General features: G+C 52.4%; 5 protein-coding genes across 5 annotated transcripts; all 5 read right to left on the minus strand.

The window, feature by feature from the left end:
• Positions 1-1178: 1178 nt before the first annotated feature.
• On the minus strand, positions 1179-2551 carry PG985_004746 (uncharacterized protein; the record flags this gene model as incomplete). Its single annotated transcript, XM_066824515.1, has 3 exons — positions 1179-1847; positions 1992-2199; positions 2286-2551. 3 exons carry the CDS (start codon positions 2549-2551, stop codon positions 1179-1181), a joined length of 1143 nt encoding a protein of 380 aa, XP_066687675.1.
• A 75-nt stretch (positions 2552-2626) lies between these two features.
• Positions 2627-3035, minus strand: PG985_004747 (uncharacterized protein; the record flags this gene model as incomplete). Its single annotated transcript, XM_066824516.1, has 2 exons — positions 2627-2952; positions 2996-3035. The coding sequence occupies 2 exons, from the start codon at positions 3033-3035 to the stop codon at positions 2627-2629; spliced, it is 366 nt and encodes a 121-aa protein (XP_066687676.1).
• A 530-nt stretch (positions 3036-3565) lies between these two features.
• On the minus strand, positions 3566-4571 carry PG985_004748 (myo-inositol-1(or 4)-monophosphatase; the record flags this gene model as incomplete). The annotated part of the gene is made up of 3 exons (XM_066824517.1): positions 3566-3935; positions 4019-4382; positions 4454-4571. The coding sequence occupies 3 exons, from the start codon at positions 4569-4571 to the stop codon at positions 3566-3568; spliced, it is 852 nt and encodes a 283-aa protein (XP_066687677.1).
• A 487-nt stretch (positions 4572-5058) lies between these two features.
• On the minus strand, positions 5059-10268 carry PG985_004749 (Sec7 domain-containing protein; the record flags this gene model as incomplete). Its single annotated transcript, XM_066824518.1, has 7 exons — positions 5059-5346; positions 5412-5794; positions 5848-6352; positions 6408-6756; positions 6811-7100; positions 7165-9710; positions 9782-10268. Coding segments are annotated over 7 exons (4848 nt in total), but the record flags the coding sequence as incomplete, so codon positions are not given.
• A 1542-nt stretch (positions 10269-11810) lies between these two features.
• PG985_004750 (uncharacterized protein) lies at positions 11811-12305 on the minus strand (the record flags this gene model as incomplete). The annotated part of the gene is made up of 1 exon (XM_066824519.1): positions 11811-12305. One exon carries the CDS (start codon positions 12303-12305, stop codon positions 11811-11813), a length of 495 nt encoding a protein of 164 aa, XP_066687679.1.
• Positions 12306-13284: the final 979 nt, after the last annotated feature.

The raw sequence follows: 13284 nt of genomic DNA on the forward strand, positions 1-13284 counted from the left end.
GCGATCCGCTAAGCTGCCTAACCGTCTTTTCCCACGCCTCTGGCCCGGAACCCGCCCACCCACACCAAGACACTTGTATCCATTGGCCTGGCCCTGGAGCCCGCCCCCCTGTCATCCGATCGAAACCGCCGACGACTCTGAGGCAGTGGGAAATGTAAACATGCTCATGTTTCGAAACTCTGTGCGGCTCGAGTCTTTGCTTTATCTTTTTCTCTTCACCCAGTACGTAATTCTGATTGTCAAAAGGCAAAGAGTGGTACAAGTTGGATCAAGATGACTGTATGTGACAGCTGTGAAGCTTTTGGATAAGGACGCCTCGAAAGTAATAGTGATAGGTGTCGGTAGTCACACAGTAGCGGTATGCAAACCAACCTACCTTGTTACTATCGTTCCCTCCCCTATCTCGCCACAAACATTGGCGGCAGGCGGTCAACAACCGAAGTCGCAGCGCCATGCAGTCTTCCGTCTGCTTTGCTGGTCCTAGCCTGCTAGCCTACCTGCCCCTTGTTGTCTGCCGTTGATCCTAGGGCTAGTGCATTGCGCTAGATAATTCTCGTCTGGACTCTGAAGAGACGTTTGCAGTAGCCCGTGGCTTGTCAGTCCCAGGCAGCCAGGTGATCAGGGCGCCAAAAACTTTTCCGGCCTGTGCTGTTAGCTCTCGGGATAATGGCAACGACTCAGGAGTAATGTGGCCCCTACGAATTTTCTAGCTGTTTCCTTGACACGAGTTAGAACAGTGGCCTGACTGATTGCATAGATGAATTGACAAAAAAGAAGCCGAAGAAAAGTGGACGTCACCGTGACACTGGCTATCAACAAGGTTTCTTGTTTCGAGGGCATTATCTGCACAGGTCAATCGGTACATACATCACAATTCAGATGCCGGCCAGAGGATGAGGCTTGGCTGAAGGAAGCGACATGCAGGGATCTAGATTCGCACGCGAGTTATGGATACACACCCAGATCAAGGTGGGGCTCCCAGCAAAACGGGGAATCCCTCCCGCATTTTAATGATGGCACCTCCCATGCATATCAGATAAATCTTTACTCTACATGAAGTACGTACACGTAACACTGTATGTCGACGGCCCGGACATCCCGGCGTCCAGTTCTTGACCTGCAGAAGTATATGCATCGTTATCTTGGGCACATCCATAGATAACCACCATCATGACAGGTCAATGACCATCGAATAGCGTTTCCAGCTCATACAGCGATACGCCAATCAAATGCGAAAGCCTCTTCTTCAGTTCATCCACCGTGAGCTCACCACACTTGATCGAACCAATACCGGGTGGTTTCTTGGCCATGTCCAACCCCGAAAACTTGCTGATGTGCGGAACTTCGAGGTAAGACTGTCGTCTCGTAGAATCTGCACAAGTCGCCATTGCTATCTCGCGAACCGGGCCACCTCCCGACAAGGTACTTCGGCAGTCCATCGCCACCTGTATCGCCGTCGATCCTCCCGTCGGGTGTAATCGTGGCTCGTTAGGCGACACTGATGATACTCCTAGCTCTGTACATATAGTGCTTTGGTGTCGGCGCCGGGGCTGGGGCCCCACAACCATGTTGTCAGGAGCTATGGGTAGACTTAGGTCCGGACACATATAGTCATCGTACTGCGGGATGCGAAACGGTGCTCCCGGGCGTTGATTCCATTTCCATCCTTCGCCGGAGAGGTGAAAATCTGGCACCAGGTAACACGGCTCTCTCCCTGGGCTGCTGCCGTGCTGATTTGGTGATCGCTTCGTACTTCCGAGTTCGCGGCAGCTCGGCAATGTCTGATCCCGAAGTAGTGTTATTATGCTGATGCTTCCCCCGAGTACAGGCCCAGGCTCCCAGTTACTCTGTTGGAATAGCTTTGAGATGCTATTCGACCCAAAGAGCAGTCAGTCAATGCTACATGGTTCGGATCGGGATACCTAGGAGGAGACAGCGGCAACCTACTATTCTACTGGGATGGAGTAATGTGCCCTTTGCTTGGGCCGTACCCTATGACAATCCCAGCTCAAGAACTCCCTCCAAGCCAACCCTTCCTCGAGGTCCTTAATGCCCTTGATGGGCACAGGGACGTAGCCGCCGAACAAGTGTGCGATGAAGCTCTCGCCCAGCTCCATCTCCAAGTCGGCCCCGTAATATGGTTCCCGCATCCCCTTACTAAGTGAACGGAAGTCCCTCCAGTATACTGCATGGGCCAGCCTTTTCGTTTTCACCCACAGGTCTATTATTAGCCCAGATTCTCCTATCGCACTTGAATTTGACCGTGGTAGAAAAGGGGAGCTCACTCGTGCATAATGGTGACAGCGGCCATGAAGGCTGTAAGCATGTATTCCTCGCCGCCGCTTTCACCCTTCTCCTTCAGCTCCCGCAAGCGGGCAGGGTACTCGGCCATCAAGAGTATTGTTAGGTGTCTCTGGGAGAGGCCTTTCTCCCTGCACGCCCGGTCCTCCATTTCGATGGCCGTATAACTGTCCAGCTCGTCTAGTGGTACGGCAACGTTGTTCCGGCGATGCCGACAGGTGTATCCGCTCCATCCCTTCTGCGAGAACATGTCTGCATCGAGTTGCCAGGTAACGGAACTTGCGAGGCTATGAGCCAAGTCCCTCGAAGCTTTGTCAAGCCAAAGCTATTTTTGTTCGGGAGATGCCCAAGGTGCTTTGTGGTGTCTGGCTATGCTATAGGGGGTGGGATTTTGCTGGGTGCCGAGACAACTGTAGGCATACGGAAGCTGTGCTCCCGGGTAATTCCCAGAGAATATATCATCTATGATGAAATCTGAAATCCACTCTAGGGCAACATCGGTATCAAGGATCTTGCTGACCAGCAATAGGGGTTGTCGTAGCTCTTCGTATAACTCGGCATCGGCCGTTGTCCAATTCTGGAGAACTGGGTGGATGGTACCCTCGAGGCACATAGTCCCTGCCGACAGAATGTTAGCCACTGCTGCTATAGCTAGGCAGCTTGACCCTAAACTTAGGTGCGCGCATGTGCATACCTCTGATACCATCTCTCGCGAGCTTCTCAGTTTTACGCATTTTTCGCGACTGCCAACCAACCCAATGACAACAACACCAAAATAATCACGTCTGATCCCGTATCCATGATTATGAGGTTTAAAGGTCACAGAATATTATATACAACTAAAAATTCTGTTCATATGTTTACGGTGGTTTCCCCGAGAACAAAAGAGTCGAGTCGGCATTCCAGGCGTCCAAGACATAGCCGCTATCGACATTGAATGCGGCAAGTAAATTCTTTGCACCCTGTGCAATACCAACCGCTCTACAGGCATCTAAAAGGCAAGTCAAACGAACTTTGGCAGTGGTGGATACTGATGAAATATGCAAAAAGGGTTTTTTTTTTTTTTTTTTTTTAAAAAAAAAAAAAAAAAAAAATCGACTTGTATTGTGTCCCTCGCAATGTTGAAGATGACCAGAGATTCAGGTGTATTGTATCTACTCATCTAAGGTTTGTAACTGGCAAGGCCCGAAATGAACGACCGTAACAATAGACACACGACTGCGCGAGCAGCGCAACCTCCATCCTCCCCCCTCGCGTCCTCTCTCTAGTACTCCATCCTCCCATCCCCCATGACCTCCCAGAACTGCTGCACAAGCTCCTTCTGCTGCTCGGGCGCCGCCCCGCCGCGGACGGCCAGGTACTTGCGGTCGTCGAGCGCGGGGTCCCAGACACCCGGGTTTCCACCGGCCATGATCCCCCCGGCCTCGGCGAGGATGGTCCAGCCGGCGCAGACGTCCCAGGCCCAGCAGCCGCCCTCCCAGTAGGCATCGAGCTGGCCCGCGGCGACGGCGCAGAGGTTGAGGGCCGCGCTCCCGAGGCTGCGCAGGCTGTGCACCATGGCGCCGCCCGTCTCCGTCGTCGCGCACAGCTTCCGGAATGTCTCCGTCTTGACCGCGTAGTTGACGCCGTCGCGGCTGTTGCCCCACTCCACCGCCACCAAGGCCGCGCCCAGCCCCGCGAGCGGCGGCGGGTTGCGTGACAGCGGCAGCCGGCTCACGCGGCCCTTCTCCCCGACGAATTGCCGTCTTCGCGGGGGAGGCCCCAGGCGCGTCCGTGGGTCAGGAAGGCGCCGCGGCCGCGGATGGCCGTGTACAGTTGGTCCAGGTACGGGTTGTAGACAACGCCAATGGTGGGGGTGCGGTCGACAGCCAGGCCCAGCGAGATGCAGGCGCTGGGGAAGCCGTGGACGAAGTTGGTGGTACCGTCAATGGGGTCCACGATGAAGGTTGGCGCCGCCGTCAGCTTCTGGCCTGGCTTATAGGTCTCCTCACCCATAAAGTCGAAGGAAGGGTACTTTTTCTGGAGCTGTCCAGAGACCAGTGCTTCAACGGCCTTGTCTGCCTCAGTGACAATGTCCACAGCTGCGACACGAGAAGCGTAAGCATTTTGCTCGCTCCGAGGAAGCTCGGCTGAAGCGGTGGCTTATACTCACAGTTGAGCTTTGTGTCTGTTGCGATGTCGGTAGGGTTAGCGGAGAGGATCATGCGACCAGCCTCATAGGCTATCGAGACCAATGTGTCGCGGATCTCCTCCAAATCTAGGCCGGCCATATTGTTGAACGGTACCAAAGGTTCCTGTGGCCAATGTATAAGTTAAATATTATTTTGAGCTTGTGGTAACTTCTCAGGGGCTGCGTTTGTTGGCAGTACTGGAAGATGTCCAAGTTGGCTGTCACTTGGTGAATGAGGGGAGGTGGGGTTGATTTGACTTAGAAGGGACCACTGTCACCCGCTACACCCCATTACATTACAGGTTAGTATGAACAACACGCGCCTCCGATGGTCTGGGAGAAGACGGACACTTGCAACTCACATTTATGCAGTGTTGATTTCGTGCTGGGAAAATGTGCCAATCGCTTAATGTGACAAAATCTAGTGATCATATTCTACAGCCGGTGGACTTCACAAGCCACTACCCCGGGTTTCTGGGTTTCTCTATCCGTGCCCCGCTCTATGTATGGTAGGGGTGATTGGCTGAGCCCTGGAGGGCACCTCCGTATCTTTAGTCCATTCCCATCAACACCACCTTTGCTTACGCAACGGCCTCCTCTTCCTTCTCCTTCTTCTCCTCCGCTTCTGACTGCTCTGGTGTCTGGGCAGCGCTTTCTTCGATTACAGCCTTCTTTTCAGGCAACTCTTGGGACTTCTCAACCTGCGGCTCCTCAGGCGCAAGCTCATTCTTCAACTCGGGCAGGAAGCGATCAATACGCTTCCATGTCTCGACCCAGAGCTTCTCTTGCTCTGCATCTACACTGGGCGGCACAAGATAGCCACTGCTCTGCATGAAAAGCAAAACGTTCTTCAGGTTTTCTGGAACCGCTTCCTCCTAAATAAGATAACAACCATTAGCCGCCGTTGCATGAAAACGAGTCATAGCTGGGAATAACTTACCAGACTGTCGCCTTGCCCACTGTTCATAAGCCTGTCCATGACATCAATGATCTTAAGCCAGAGGTCCAGCATGCCGTCCCACTTCGAGAGCAGGACTAGGTATTGGAGGAAGACCTTGCATAGGAGCGAAGAAGCTTGCACCCTCGTCTCACTCATCCCGTCTCGGTCAGATTGAAATACCTCCGGCTTGAGAAGCTTGAAGATGAGGGGGAACAGGACTTCGCCAAAGATGGCCGTCCATTCCTCATGGTCACTACATGTCAATTCCGGCGATAGCAACGATCGTTGCAATGACGTAAACGCCAGATGGCGCACTTCTCGGCACGGGTTGGTGCATTGTGTCGTCAGGGACTGGAATATTGGTAGCCAGTATGCCGACCATGCTGCAAGTAAGTTAGTCTTGAACGGCCCTCATGAGAATCGTAGTTTGACAAACCTTCGTTGCTCTCCAGGTGCGACTGCTTCATCAAATGCGGTATACGAGACGTCATGTTGTAGATCAGGTTGATGGCTTTCACGCCACGGGAGACGACAGCATTATCACTGGGTGCTTCCTTCTTGGGAGGGCGAGCGCTTCGTGGCCGACGGTCTCCCGTCCTTCCCTTCTGCTCTGCCACCGCGCCAACCTTGGCAGCTGTGGCAAACTCGTTCAGGAGAGTTATCGCTGCCTCGTAGTTGTCGGCGATAATTGCCGACGGAGTACCCGAGACGCCACCCTCCATAATCTCAAAGACGATCGAAGAGGATTCCGGATTGACTGCAAGGGTGCGCAAGAGAACCCAGTAGTCGGGCGAAGTCATAATCTCGCTCCGAAGCGGTCCTGGCTGGCTAATACACAACTTCAGGCCTTCCAGAACAAGTGGTGCCGCCTTGGCCAGCGTGTCCTTCGACCAGCTGGATATTGTGTGCAACAACACCGGGGCTCGAACAAAGTCGTGTTCCTGATAGATGTGTTAGGATGACCTAGAAGCTGTCACAACAGACAAGGGTACTTACATAGCTAGCCTTCAGAATATTGAACTGGTAGAAGGCCGCCCTCGATACCAAAATCGTGTGGAACCGGCTTGAGTGGCGCAGGATTGCTTGCAACGCGTCTGCAACTTTCTTCCCCAATGCCTCAATGGTTTCAGCATTTCGTAGAGCAAGAACGGTGCACAATTCGAGGATGTAGACAACAGAGGGATCGTAGACAGGCTGCTTGCTCCCTTGTTTAGGAGTCGAAGTAGGAGACGTGGGCAAGCCGTCCTGCTTGACGGTGATGACAGGCACTCCTGAGCTTTCATCTTCCGGAAGCTCATTGAGGAGCGCCTCCACCAGCGGCTGCAACGCACTGGCCGACATATTCCTGGCGATTGTTAGCACTGGCCGGAAGGGGTGAAAGGGGCTCTTCATGGCTCACGAGATGTTGGCAAACACATCCCCCATGTGGCAAGCTTTTACGCAATCCACGGTGCTTAATGTGCTTTCGACCTCCTCAGCTGACGGCTCAGGGGGGTCGTCCGCTGCATAGCTTGAGATGTAGGATGACAACGCAGAGAAAAGGCCGGTGTCTGCGGTCTTCGCAGCTCTGTCAATGACCTGGGAAGGAGTTTGGAGGGGTATCGTTGGTAAATTTAGACGCTCAAGATCGTTAGAAAAGAAGGGGGGAATAAGAGAGTTGACAAATAGGTTTAGCCATATCCGAACGATCTATGATCAGGTTAGAAACAAAATGGACTAAAAATAGAAGGAAGGTTGCAAGGGTAGCTCTTACATGCTGCCAGCCGGTGCGAATCACAGACTCGCTTCCGGTCACCACTCGGAAAAGAACGAGAGTCGCCAACTGGGCCTTGAAGTTTCTACCGAGCTTAACGGCGAGCTCGCTGACCATCACGCTAGCACCATCGTCTGAGACCTTCATCTCGGTATTAAGAGCAGTGCTGGAGAGGTTTTCCGTCACTAGTGTTGTCATACGGCTGAGGCAGTAAATGATGTGGTCGAGAGCCTCAGTGATACCGTACTTGGACGCGATCTGGGCACATTGGTCGAAGCCTGTGACCACGCGGGCAAAGGATGGGTCATCCGGCGCCGACATGAATACGTACGCAAGAGTGGAAACAATGGGTTTCCAAGTCGTTGCAAACATGTGAGCGTCGTAAATGTTGGTGTTGATGAGCGTTAGCGGGCCTGCAGCAGCCGTTTTCAGCAGCGTCTCTCTCCAGGCATAGTCGAAAGCGTGTTTATTATCGTGTTCGTCAGGCAAGATGATTTCGTTGTGTTTGATAGCATCAAAGATGGCTTGGACGTATTCGGGAGCAAAGTCCTTGCCACCGTTCACGCCCCGGAGGTTGCGAGCAAAGTCTTGCACCACCATGCGCTTCTGATTCTTGAAGTTCGGGTTGTGCTGGTCGGTGTTGAGCATGAGAATGGCATAACACAGGATGTAAACTGCATCGTCGTCTGCGCAATCCGGAGGTACGTCGCTTTCAATGTACTTCTTCGCAAACGTCATGACGATGCGCTCGATAAGCGCAGACTCTCCCGGAAGCCGGAAGCTTTCCAGGAACAGCCGCAAGGCCTCGTCGGCACGCTTTCCCGAGAAGTCAAACAAGTCCACAAATGCCTCCAGGAGCTTGTCATTGTTCTTCTTAGAAATGAAGTCTCCCAGCACTTTCTTGGATATTCTCGAAGTACCCTTGAGAAATTTGGCAACTGATTTGGGGTCGCCGAGATCGTCAATGATGCCCTCGGATTGCAAAAAGGCCAAACCCTTCTCCGGCTTCTCGTTGAATTTGTTGGCCCCTTTTATAATAGTCCTTTTCAGAACTCGCTGCTTCTTCAGACTCTCTGGGTCTCGGTAACCCTCGTACACCGGCTCATCATCCAGTCGGTCAGCTATAAACTGTATGTGGCCCAGGAGCGCATCCTGGCAAAGAGGCGCAACGCTCCTGGTACTCCAAGTTGCCGAGTCAGGCAGGGCGTTTCTCGACAGAATACCGATCATGTCCTCACACATGTCCATACGGTCAGCGTCGCAGTCGTAGTTGACAAAGAGCTCTACCAGAAAGCTTGGCATTCTAACGAGCGCGCCTACGCTCTCCACCATTGCCTGGCGAGCATCAGGCTTCCGCGCACCACCCCCCATCCCCAGCTTCTGGCGATCCTTGACGGGAACAGGAGTCGATCGTCCACTGCTAGACTGGGACGGTGGGGGTTTAATTAGCTTAGGTGCCTGCGGGATCCCATCGTATAGTGAAGGGTCAATACCAGGCTCCCGGGGTATCTCGACAGGGGAATGCAGACAAGCCACCAAGTAGGACAGGAAAAGTTCCTGCTGGAGCTTGAGAACTCCTCGGCACGTTTCCAGGAGTGTTCCAGCGACAATGAGAGAATCCTGAAGGATCGCCATGTTGTCGGATCTGACCAGCTGGAACAGATAACGGCATAGTTTGTCCTCGGCCACAATAGCGAGCGCGGGATGTCGCGCGATCGAAGGGCCCGCAACTTCTAGAGCGACATGAATAATGCGCAGCGCCATGACTCTCATAATGTCGGTCTGCCGGTCGTCATGAGGATCTAGCAGGTCCACGAGAACCCGGAAGAGCTCCTTCATCGAAGGTAGCGAGTATGGCTTGATCTCGAGCTCGGCGGAGTCTGCCACGGAAGCCTCTTCGGTTTGCTCCAGAGGGTTACTGACCTTCTCGGAACTGACCTTTTCGGAGCTCGTCTTCTCGGAGCTGGAGGAGTCCCTCTGCTCCGCAGCTTCGGTGGGGGCGTCTGGAGCACCCATGACGCCACCGTTTGTAGATGGAACAATCTTGACCGCATCCATATCTCCATTGGTCTGCTTTTCAAGAGCCTCGATATCGTCCCCTGCCTCAACTTCCAAGTACTTCAGGTGTTCAAATATGATCTGACAGATGCGCACCATCGAAGACTCCGCTGTCCGCCGTAGGAGTTCGGATAGCTCACGCTCGCAGCACATCGTAAGGCCAGTTCCCATCATCTCGCAAACGCTCTCGTCGCTGAGGAGCGCGCCGCCAGGGCCGGACAGCATGTCCTCCATGAGATGTAATATCATGAGCAAAACAACCTCGTCCTGGGCTGAATCGCTGGCCTCAAACCGGCAGTGTGTGATGGCCGTCGACAGTGACTGCATGGCCAGAGGGAAGCGAGGCGATTCGGGGCTTATGAAACCGTACGACAGGAATTTCCTGATTGCCTTGAGTGCAAGTGTAGTGATCGGAGCTGACGTCGAGGATGCTTGTACGACTTGGAGGAACGGGTTGAGAAGCGCCGGGGCGTCGAAGTCGTGAATATCTGTAGCAGAAAAACGACGTTAGTAGCCGTCAAAGAAACCCATCAGATTAAGAGCCCGGCGGTTTGCTTACTTTTACAGCTGGACAGCTCATGCCGAAGCCGTCCGAAGCCAGCCATCAAGGGGTTATCAAGCATGCTCTTTGCCTTGTTCCCCCGCAGACCCCAACGGTTCGACACACCCGAGTCTTGCGCACCATCGCCGCCAACCGTCGCATTGGAGCTTCTGCTTCCGGGTCGAAGCATAGGGCTCGAAGGGGCCAGCTGAACAGGATTCGGGTTGCCACCGAGGATCCAAGACACGGACGAATGCTCCCAGCGAGCATGCTTGCGCATCGCCGACGTCACAGATGTACACTCGGATATGACGAGACCGACAGGGTCGATAGCGACGGACACAGGCCGACTCCGGTATTGGTGTTGCGCATTCGGCGCCTGCATCGCTCCGTCCGCAGCCATGCTGCTGTTGGGGTGTTGTTGTGAAGGGCTCGGATGTGTATTTGGCTTAGCAACTAGTTGTGAGTGTTGTGTGTCTTGGGGCAGCCCATCTTGATTCATCATCGCATTCGCGTCGACCGCCTAGGGAGGTTCAAAGTGTACGTCGCGAGATCGCTGGTTTAAGATGGTGGCTCCAAAGGTCAGGTACGCAAGAAATTATACAGCACGTAAGGCGAACGGAAAGAAAATGGAGAATGTCGGACCAGGTAGTGTACCAAGGCACCGGTTTAGTAGGCTCTTGACACGTCGATCAGAGGAACCAGCACTCAATTGAAGCTTCAAATAACAAGTGGATGTAGGAGGGCCCTTTGGGTGGCCCGTCAGCCGCTGACCAGTACTAAATTGTCAGCACCTCTGAACATCAAAATCCAGCTTTAATGTTCGTATAATTAATTGATATTTAATTGAATAAATGTTATAAAATTTTCATTAAAGTTTTATTAAATATTGTAAAGTTTAAGCTTTTAATGATTAAAATCGCTATATTTTACGATTTATTTAAAAACTTATATTTAAATTATGAAATTTTTAAAAAATTAATGGGGTAGACCCCGGTATACTAACGCCTAATGCCCTAGAGCTACAGGGGCTCCAGTGCCTAGAGCCCTAAAGTTACGGGGGGGTTTAACGGCCTAGAGCCCTTAAAACGCGCTGGAGCAGCTACCGGCCGCGTAGCGGCTAGAATTTTAAATAAATTACATATAAAAATTATTATTTAATTAAATAAAACTTTTAAAATTTGTTAAAAAATTATATAATATCTATATAAACGGTCTTTTTATTAAGAAATATTTAAATTTTAATTATTAAACAGATATGTTATCCACGACTGGTGACCTTACTGGAGACAATATCCCCTGGCCCCCCTACCGCCGTATTAAAGGTAAAGACCATGATGTATCAGCTGGAGCATATCAAATGGCAGTTGTTCCAATACGGACAATCCAGCGATTCCCCTCTCTCGAAGATATCCACTTGCAGTCCGCACGACATCGAGTTGATGAAGCGCTATGATGGGCAGCCGGTGCAAACCATTCCGGGCTGCGCGCACGAGGTCGTAGCCTCGCACGCAAGAGAATATTTACAAAGCGAGACCGTATTCGCTTGGGATGAGACACTTGCCTACGAGCAGTTAGACCGGTATTCTCACTGCATACTCGTCAACAGGAGCATGCCTTCACACGGACAAGATGGCATCCTGGTGAGCTGGAGAGGCCGACTGTACCTTCGGAGTGTCTTCACTCATTGAAGTTCCCTTTGGCTCAGTCGGGGTCGGTTTTACTCTTTGGCCGTTTGTAACCCCCATATTGTGAAGCGGCCGTACCAGCATTAGCCACTCTAGGTAGATTTCCGATCTCCGTAATGCCATTCAGCCCACGGGAACTGGTAGTTTCTGGTTCTTCGCCGTGCCCACATCTGCCGGTATAGAACCTATTAATATGGTCGCCGCTGTTTCTGTTGACTTCGTAGTCCTTGGTAACGTGGTCGCTGGTACTGTTTCTTTGGGGAACTTGTCTATTTGTGAAACCGTTGGAATGTTCCATTGCCGCATTGGATCTGTGGTGTTTGCTCAAAATGAAGTTGCATATCCGACGAGAGCAGAGATCATGATGGGGCGTCGAGAAAAAGGGGGTGCGCTAGCATGTCGAGCCGAGACGTTGTGACACAATTTGTCCCAACCAGGAACAGGTGCACCTCGAAGAGAGATGCACCCTTATGCACTTGATCCATATTCTCGATCATGTTGTGCGCTATCGGATCTTCATTGTTAGTGTAGTGTAGATGAAGATCGATCTTGATCAAGTTTCGCAGCGCCTCGTTCCCGTGACCTAAGCCGCCATGGGCCAAGCCTAGTATGCCCGCATCAAGACCGCGTGTGCTCATGACTATGTTGCTCAGACTTAAGTAGATGGCCGCGAACAGGATCCAGGAGTGCACGTTCAATAGTGTCCGGTCCAACAGCGTGGGGTAGATCCAGCACGTGGCTTTGATATTGAACTTGGCGCTGAGGGACCGAAGCTTCTGGAGAACAGGTGCTGGCGCCCAGCGAAGCCTTCCCGGTCCTGGTTCATCCGTAGCATCTACGTCCCTCGGCTTCATCAGAACGTCGGCAAGGCGCGACAAGGTGAGGAGGTCTTCAAGCCGCACCACGAGCCCCTGATCAAACAGGGTGGCAATGACGGGAATAACATCCCCCCCCCCAACAGCTACACGAGCGACTTGTTGATATCAACGTCAACAATCATCCTCTCATGAGCCTTGGGAACAGTGGTCTTCGTTGACCAAGTAGCTTCGGACGCCGGCGCTGCCTCTGCTTTTCAGTCGGTCCGTAATGGTCGCCCGCTGATGCGACGCTGACCATATATTTCAACCTTCCAATGTCCACCTACCCCTTGCTATCAATCGGCAAGTAGTTAACGATCAGCCACTTCTTCGTGAAGTGCAGCTTGGTCGTGGAGCTAACCCCTTTTCGCAGGGCCGTGACGATGCGGTGTTGCGCAACGGGCTCCAGCGGGGGTGCCAAGTGATCAGCCAACGAGAGCACAACGACCTACTGCCCTTGCTCTATGGTAATAGATTTGACCCGACCAACAGGGTCTTGGGGCGCGATGGCATCTGTAAGGATTCGGAAGTAGTCACCGTCTAGTAGCCCATTGCCAACCACATCCCACAGCTGAAGACAGAAAAAAAGTGCAGTATGTATTCCACGATTGGAATGAATCATATGAGTGTAGACGTCTCGAATGTTGTCTTTCAGGTCCGTCTCAACTGCAATGATGGCGTATTATTATAGGACGATACCGTCGTGTTCATGCAATGGTGACCTGAAGTGTTAATTTTACTAGGCATTACAACACCCGACTCCTACTCAGCAGGGGGCCGGAAACGACAGGGAAACACAGTTCACATGAAGCAAATGGCAGTTAAACAGCACTGAGACCAATGTTTCCTGAGCTGACTCACATGCATACTCATTGGCGCGCGGGTATTTAGCATAGCATGCGTGTCTAGTTTGGTGCCCCCTACGAGACATCTGGTGAGAATCAAAGATTCGTAGGAGTACATAGTACGCAGACTG

Source organism: Apiospora marii (genome assembly GCF_038362585.1).
Source record: "Apiospora marii strain CBS 49790 chromosome Unknown utg000003l_segment0_segment0, whole genome shotgun sequence".
Lineage (NCBI taxonomy): Eukaryota > Fungi > Ascomycota > Sordariomycetes > Amphisphaeriales > Apiosporaceae > Apiospora > Apiospora marii.